At 32.3% G+C, this 8,773-nt stretch overlaps 1 protein-coding gene across 2 annotated transcripts in view; it reads left to right on the top strand.

The window, feature by feature from the left end:
• LOC104788541 (ribonucleoside-diphosphate reductase small chain A-like) overlaps window positions 1–2,414 on the top strand; it is a 3,107-nt gene extending 693 nt beyond the window's left edge. The window contains exons 2-9 of one of the 2 annotated variants that reach the window (XM_010514312.2): window positions 248–408; window positions 534–582; window positions 957–1,083; window positions 1,202–1,267; window positions 1,378–1,494; window positions 1,615–1,777; window positions 1,869–1,939; window positions 2,043–2,414. In XM_010514312.2, the coding sequence (XP_010512614.1) occupies window positions 248–408; window positions 534–582; window positions 957–1,083; window positions 1,202–1,267; window positions 1,378–1,494; window positions 1,615–1,777; window positions 1,869–1,939; window positions 2,043–2,157 (869 nt within the window). In that variant the 3' untranslated portion in view covers window positions 2,158–2,414. The remainder of the gene's footprint in view (window positions 1–247; window positions 409–533; window positions 583–956; window positions 1,084–1,201; window positions 1,268–1,377; window positions 1,495–1,614; window positions 1,778–1,868; window positions 1,940–2,042) is intronic. The other variant, XM_010514319.2, reaches the window with a different exon arrangement.

An 8,773-nucleotide genomic window follows, 5' to 3' on the forward strand; every position in this document is an offset into this window, starting at 1 on the left:
ACGCTTATGGTTACAGTTTGATATATATGCAAAAGCTTCTTCTTTGAGTTGTTATAGGATTGTAATATCTTTCATTTGCGTTACCTGGTTATAGAATAGATGTGGTGGATGGAGTTTGTTACTTTGATTTTTGTTTTGTGCCTCTAAATTTTGATTCAGGGGATGTGAATTTGACATTTTTATGTGTGTGTATTAGTGTTCTGTTTTTGCTTTTGTCATCATCAGTTCTGTTTTTAATGGATTGTAGCCGAAGAGGTTGATCTTTCGACTGATGTGCAACAATGGGAAGCCTTGTCGTTATCGGAGAAACACTTTATTAGCCATGTTCTGGCGTTTTTCGCAGCATCAGATGGGATTGTTTTGGAGAATTTGGCTGCTAGATTCTTGAATGATGTCCAAGTTCCTGAGGTGAAGAGTGTAGAAAAATCTTTCCTTTAAAGACTATTTTTGCTCCTGTTGAGTGGCTTGATAACCTTGAAACCCCACCACTTGCTGTTTAATTTTTAAGACGTCAATTTCTCTGAATTTTTCAGGCTCGCGCTTTCTATGGGTTTCAAATTGCCATGGAGAACATTCATTCGGGTATGGCTTTGTTAGTGGAAGCGTTAAGTAGTCTAGATTGTTTTTGTATAAATCTGCAAAATTTCGAAAGTGTTTAGTTCTTACTTGCTACAAATCTATAAGTTGTAGAACGTTGTAAGATTCTATTTAGTCATGATGAGTATAGAAGAAAATAAAGTATTAACTTAGGTCATGGTGAATGAACACAAACATCTTAGGACCAAGCCATAAGACTTGAAAGTTGTAACCAGTAACCAAGAGGGGCTTGAAGCTTGATAGGTTTTGTTGTTTGTAGCTTTAATATCCCACAATAGGACTATGATTTTGTCAAATATTTCTCTCTGTCTACCGTGTAATTCTGATTCAAGATATATTTTTCTTGTGACATATATCAGAGATGTACAGCTTACTTCTGGAGACATATATAAAGGATCCAAAGGAGAAGGATAGATTGTTCAATGCTATCGAGACCATTCCTTGTATTGCCAAGAAGGCACAATGGTGTTTAGATTGGATTCAAAGGTACCCATTTGTTGTTTGAGTTAATATGGTCAGATTTAATATCCTCTATTTGGTTGAAGAAACAAATTTTCTTGTGACTAATTGTAATATCTGACTGTGTACCTACCATTGTCTGTAGTCCTATGTCATTTTCTGTGAGTCTGGTTGCGTTTGCATGCGTAGAAGGAATATTCTTCTCAGGAAGGTATATTTCTTCAGCTGTTGCATAACATCCTCCTTGGAATGATTGGCATAGAGAACATATCGTATATATATGTCATCTCTCGTGTATAAGCATTCATGTGTTTTGGGCAGCTTCTGTGCCATCTTCTGGCTTAAGAAGAGGGGTCTTATGCCTGGTTTGACCTTCTCAAACGAGCTTATATCGAGAGACGAGGGGCTCCACTGTGACTTTGCTTGTCTCTTGTACAGGTAAAACCCAATGTGGCTTACTGTTACTATAAGTCAAAATGTTACAAACTCTGTCTCACATTACACTGTTTTGTGAACAATAGGTCTGTATCCATTTACTGATTATCATACTTTGTGCAGTTTGATGCAAAAGCAGCTTCCGTTGGAGAAAGTTTATCAGATTGTTCATGAGGCAGTAGAAATCGAGACAGAGTTTGTCTGCAAGGCTCTTCCATGTGATCTGATAGGAATGAACTCAAACCTCATGAGTCAGTACATACAATTTGTTGCAGACCGTCTTCTGGTAAAGGAAATCATATGTTTTCAGCATTTTGAAACATGAATTAGCTTTTTCATCAAACTCATGGATTTGTCTTGTTTTTTTTTTTTTGTAGGTTACCTTGGGGTGTGAAAGGAGATACAAAGCAGAAAACCCATTTGACTGGATGGAGTTCATATCTCTGCAGTAAGTAGTCGATATATCACTAGTTTTGATTTGCCAAGATAGCTTCAAGAACCGTCTTCTCTTCATTGATTGTTTTCGTACGTTTGTGATAAAAAATTTGCAGAGGGAAGACCAACTTCTTTGAGAAGAGAGTAGGAGAGTATCAGAAGGCATCGGTTATGTCAAACCTCCAAAATGGAAGTAAGAACTACGAATTCACAACTGAGGAGGACTTTTGAATGAATCAATCAGCCATTGAATCTTAACTGGAAGGGCTCATCAAGTTAGATTATTTATGGAGTCACTCTCATTCTTTGTAGCCCAACACCAGAGTAGTAGTAGTAATAGAAGAGGCCATATATTCATATTAGTTACATATGTTTTGGCTTTCACTTAGCAATGGATGTTTTTTTTTTTTTGAGTGCACCATCACTTGTGTCTTCTCTATTGTGTAACATTAGCTATTACCATGTTAGTTAATCTTAATCATATAGCATTAGTTTCTTATAAATATCTGAATTAAAGAAATGATAAAAATAGTCGCAATCAGCAAGTTATGACTTTAAACGCAAGAAGCCAACCATACGTGTCTAGTTAAACATGTGATATGAAAGAAAGTAATAATATAGTTAATTAACGTAGCAGCACCAAACAACTCTTTAAGCTAAAAACACACTCCATCCAATTCGTTGGAGAAACATGAAATATAATAATAATATGGTGCGGCTCAGCTGTACTTTGAGTATGAGTAACTCCACAAACTCATTGACATACCTCCCACTTGACCAAACTTTTTCTTGTTTGAGTCTTTGTTTATCATCGTTTATTATTACTCTATCAGATCCAACAAAAACCCAAATATTTTGGATTAAAATAATAGAAATCGTCAGACTGATTGAAAATAACTTATTTTAACGGGTAAAGTAGCGATCACATATCATTTTTGCATAGAAAAAATATAATTGATATATTCGAATTTAAATTATAATATTAGGTAATTATCTTGTATCAGATCTAAATATAATAAATCTTTTGAATATCCATTTGCTTTTCGATTTAAAGGGGATTTGATTCCAATTTTTTTAGATATAAAAATTTAGGATTCGTTCGAGTATTTTATTTGTTCGGAGTCGGTTCAATTCTCGTTTATAAGATCGATTCGATTCTTCCATTTCGGTTAGTAGGCGAGGCTTAAGCACGACCAAGAAACAAAAAAAAAGGTTACAGTATGTAATTCGACTATCCAAATTACTCATACTCGACCATATTTGCTAGTTGCTACCGCCGGAACTTAATCTAGACGTTTCTTGATCCAACTAACTTTTCATATATTATAGTAAGAAAGGAAAAAAAAACAAAACGTAAAAAAGAAATGTATTTTAAGTTTATAACGTACAGATTAGCAATGGATATAACTTGGATGATGGGGACAAGTACAAAGAAAAATGATGGATTTGGTGTGAAGATAAGAAGGTGCGCAGTCAAAATCTGAAACCACAAACGTTGTCGTTTTCAGACAACTGGACTGAGAAACAAATGACTTGCGCCACTAAGTGAAATAGTGTTTGTGTTCACCAACCAAGATATGATTCTTACTTGAAGGAGACATCAACCAAGCTGCAACTTTAATTTAACAGAACAAAAAGGGACTTTTTGTTTTGGGTTCGATCTCTTCTCCACTTATGTTTTTTTACAAACGGTTTTAAATGGAGACTTGCCTAATTGATATATGAATCATGTTAATATCGTGTTTTGTTTTTGGCCAACATGTTATTTGAATTATGATTTAGTAAGCTGTCATTTCTTGATCAAAACCTTGATTAGCATCGTTCTAGCTAGAAGTCATTAATCATTAATTATAAGAATGATTTAAGATGTAGATTATTTCATTTGTTCAACTTGAAAAAGTTTACTGTTGTTCCTTCCGCAACAATTCTCATTCTATAGAATATGTAATATTAAATTTTTACAACAAGCATACATACGCATGCAAATCTTTAATAATACTATTTACAAATTCATTCTTCTTTTTTTTTTTGGTGAATCGTGAAACCAAATATAGATAATTGTAGTTTGTGGATCAGAGAATTTTCGAACGCAATGAACAAAACTTTGCACTATCAGTGTATATAGATGATAAAATTTGACAAAAGCTAGATACATGCTACATACATCTCAATTCGAGATGTCCATTGATTAAAGCGAACGGTACGACTTTTATTTTCGACTAGAAACTGGTGATGGACCATCCTCAACCTCCACTAGCATCATCTCCACCTACTCCTAACCACTAAAACCAATTATCATTTCACTTTTTCCTCTTAATATTATCCTATTTTGCATTTATTTGTTTATATATACAATTGTTTTAGATATAGAAAAATGGAAAATACTACAATTTCATGTCTATTTTTTTGAAAATTATTGTGTAAATCATACACAAGACTCATGTTCCTACTAATTTTTGTTTTTAATAAATGATGGCGTATCATGGTACAGTATTTAGTGTGGTTATTAATTAAAAAATAATGACATATAAGTATGAAATTAATTGGCCAACCTCTTCACTAAATTTCGTCGTCCTATGTAGTAGTTCTTTGAGAATTCCAATTTAAACATACCCATGTTTTGGATCTTGCCTCATTTGTTTATAGACTAAAGAGAATGTAAAAGCTGGATTCATGTGGGTCATCCATCATTTAATCGTGTTCTTCAATTCACCAACTTCGTAGGTTCCGCATCTTTTGTACTTTCTATCTAGTTTTAATTTTGCAATATCCAAAAAATTGATATAGTAGAAGTAGATAGAGCCAGAGACACCTTTTTATAAAGTTTTATGTATAATAGGTTAGACCCGCGTGATGCCGCAGGATTTTTTAATATATTTTAATACATTTGATGTTAAATATATGATTTTTAATTTTCTGAAATTAAATTAATCATAAAAATTATGATTTACACAATGGAAAATATAGAAATGTATTGAAAAAAACTGCAATGGTTTGTAACTTCGTAGTATTTGTTATGCATTTACATTTTAAGTCGGATAAATTTAATTGTATAATTGCCTTAACGAAAATTCAAACACTGTAATCATCACCGTAGAAGAAATCACATCTATATTCGTAGTAAATGCATGCAATAAGATAGACATATGATAATTTTTGTTTGATAATATGTAAAGTTTATGTATGTTGCTCCAAGAATCCAATAAATGATGTTTATCCTCCACACAGGCTTGAGAGATTAACGTAGCTCATTCTTAGAATGAACTGTAAATTAAGCAATTGTATGGTTCTTTTCTTTCTTTTTGGTCGAGAAGCAATTGTATGGTTTGTTCTCAAATTTAGAATATCAAAGCATTGACAAAAATAAACAAAAGAAATAAATAACTTAACTAATCATAACTTGTTAATATCACAAATGAATATTATTAACTAATGATAAACATGATGTGGAACATAGAAGGATTTTTACTGAACATGAAATGCTTAACTGTATTATTTAAATTTAATTGGCTATCTATTTTAAGATTTTATAAGTTATATAGGAAATGATAAATGTTAAATGGTATTTGTTTTTAGATTTTACTTGTTGATTAACTTGTTAAATGAATCATTAGCATGCAGGCTTTGATAACATTGACTTTGTTTGCATTTTTTTTATTGAATAAGTGACTTCTTGTGAGTTACATGTTTTTTTAAAATCTATTTAGCAACTTCGATGTATTTTAGTGATTGTGCTACATAGTATTGGTAGATGAGCTAAAACAAATTGTGTAGGTAATGTAATAATGTAAAAAAACATAATTGCGATTAAGAAAAAAATTATTTATTTTCTATGTACAGTTGTCTTTGCGATTAAGAATACTCCAATTGAAACAGAGGTTTTGATGTCAATCAAAACCGTTAGTGGTTCCATTACAAAGACCAATCTTGTACCACTAACAAGCCTGCAACAAAAAAACTTAAGCATACACAGGGCCATAAGGTCATGTCCAACGGTGGTGCTAAAAAAAGTATTAAGGATTGTATTGATTAAAGCAGTTTATTTTTAATTATATCAGCTAAAGTTTTGTTGTGATCGTAGCTTAATTTAGCTTTTTTTTGATCGAGTGTCTGTGAAGCTGTGATTGTTTTTTTTCCTTCTTCGCTTCCTTCTGTTCTCTCTCCACTTCTCCAAGCCGATCAATCTTTGTCCGTCGTCATCACCAATTCCTGCTCCAACGATCGCTCAAAAACTTCGGTGACGACTTTCATAGATTGTCCGAGGAAGACCATAGCGACGCCTTATGCTGCAGTGGCTGGAATTGCTCCGCCCAAATCCTCCGTGGCACCACCACCTCCTCCTCCTCCTGCGGCGGCGGAGGGAAAAGCTACCACGACCACCAATTTGCCTCCTTTATTGCCTGATTCAATCTGCAATATTGAAGAATATGATTGAGAGTCTCTGTTCATACCTTTCGTGTTGGTTACCCTGTGAACATTGATGCTCCTGATGCACTATACAAGAAGGTGGGATTGAATTGAAACATAGACGCACATTGTTATGTATGAAGCAAATGCTTAAATCATTGCTCAACATCCTGTGGTGAATGCAAGCTGCAAAGATGGGAAGAGTTTTAGTTACAATAGTAACATTAACATTGCTGTGTTTGTTGCTGTTAATGGCGACTTGATTACGCCTGTTCTACAAGATGTAGATAAGGTAACCAAATGTAATGTAGTTCTTGGAAGAAAGTAGCTAGGTTGTGATTGAACAGAGGTACAATCTTAGGCTGGTTTGTTTGAAATGTGCGAGAGTCATGTTGGGTTTTTTTTTGTTGAATTTTCATGGCGATGTGCAATCTGTACATATGACAATGATGAGAATATGTTTGTGTGTGATATTTGCAGTGTTCTTTGCCATCCTGAGGCCAAAAATCAAAGTATCAATAAAAATACAGGTACAATATGTGTTAGTGAGACTTTGGATTTATACAATCTCTCTTTGCATCTGCATAAGATACATAAATATCATGTGTTGGTGATTATAGTCTTGTGTATGGATCAGTTTGCTGAGTATTTGGTTTGCATGCATTTTGTAATTTATGCAGAGACATTGAAGTTGCATGTTTTTGAACAGGTGTTAAAAGGTTCTTAAGTGCTGCTCTTATTTAGATTCTCAAACCAAGGTGGAGTTTTGTGTCCTCTTTGTGGTGAAACAAGAACCATATAGCCAAAGGGTTTTTACCGTGATGTTACTCTGAAATGTGTAAAGTTTGGTTTGGAATCAAACAGAGGATTGATTTTCAAGGTATTATCTATCTGAAAGTGTGTGCTCTTTGGCTTTGATCATCTTTGCCTCAGGTGGAGATTTGTGAAGATGAGTAAGAAAATGGTGACAAGATAAAATCAAAGACTAACTCTGGTTATTCTTGAAAAACCTCAAAATTAGAATCAAACATTGCATGCATACAAGTGCTGAACCTTGGGACCATCAGAACCACCACACTAAAGAGAGGGTGAGATAGGGATATTGGAAATAGAAGAAATCGATTTTAACATTGAGACAATGATGTGTCCATGTAGGCAAACAAAAAACTGATGTGTATTAATGTTATAATTTTATTGGTTACATATTATAACTTATGTGTTAACTCCTCCTTCAACTAAAAAGTTGAGGTGTCTTGCTGTGGTGAGAAACATTCTAGTTTTATTGTATTGATTCATGGTATCACAAGAAAATATTGACTATTTCTATTCATCGGCCAATCACGTAAAACTGTTGATCAAAATGCATTTTATTCAGAGCAATTCTTCAAAATATCATACTTTATATTTTATTTTCTTGAATACAATAAAATTTTTTCTTTTTTAAAAATAATACAAACAAAAAAATTGGTTTATAAAATTATAGACTTTATTTTGGGTTTGGTTGACTATTTTAGATTTAGGATATACTAGTTTTTAGGGAGTTGGGTTTAGTGTTTAGGAAATAAGGTTTGGTTTTGCTATGGGATATAATGTTTAATATCTAGGGTTTAATTTTGATTGTTAAAAGTTTAGTTCTAGTTTTGTATGGAAAAAATAAATTTTAAAATAAAACTATATATGATATTTTTGGTAAATATTTATTTCAGTAGTAGTTATGAAAGTACCAATTTATTTCTATATAGAAAAAAACCAATTCAAACATCAGTAATTTATTTCAAATATATATTTGTAACCAGTCCTTTTTTGTTGTTGTTAATTTTGTTAACCAATCTTTATCAGTTAAGAATTAGAATGTGTGATGATATCATGCGTTGAAAACTAGGATCTACAGAACATGGTAATGTTTTTTTTTATTCTTGGCAAGAAATGGTAATGTTTACCCATTAGACTCATAACCAAAGCTGGAATATTTGACTAAAATGGAATTCTATTGCATTATTACCTAAAAGCTCTTCTTGCATTAAGTCTTTCATGCAAAATATGCCCCAAAAGTCTTACTTGGAAATCATGGCTTTGTAACTCACCTCTTTCCACCATCTATCTAATTAGTGTTTATATCATGATTGTTTTTTTTTCATTAGATAAATTTGGGAAAGTCAATAATTCTGAGTCCCAATTTTTTTTTTTTTGGATTAATTAGCATATCAATAAAGTAATCACTCAATTAATTAAGAAAATATTATAATTCCAATAATATTAATTTTTAGAGGTTTTAATTGTTTTGATCAAATATTCGAACAAAGTAAAATAAAAATCAAATTTTAATTTTGAACACACATACATATATATATGGGAATATTTCTCATGATAAAACGAATATTTTAAACAAAAACCGTAATTCATGGAAATAAATATTAAATGGATTTTAGATTTTTTTTTT

This window comes from Camelina sativa, chromosome 1, assembly GCF_000633955.1.
Source record: "Camelina sativa cultivar DH55 chromosome 1, Cs, whole genome shotgun sequence".
In the NCBI taxonomy this organism is placed as follows: Eukaryota; Viridiplantae; Streptophyta; class Magnoliopsida; order Brassicales; family Brassicaceae; genus Camelina; species Camelina sativa.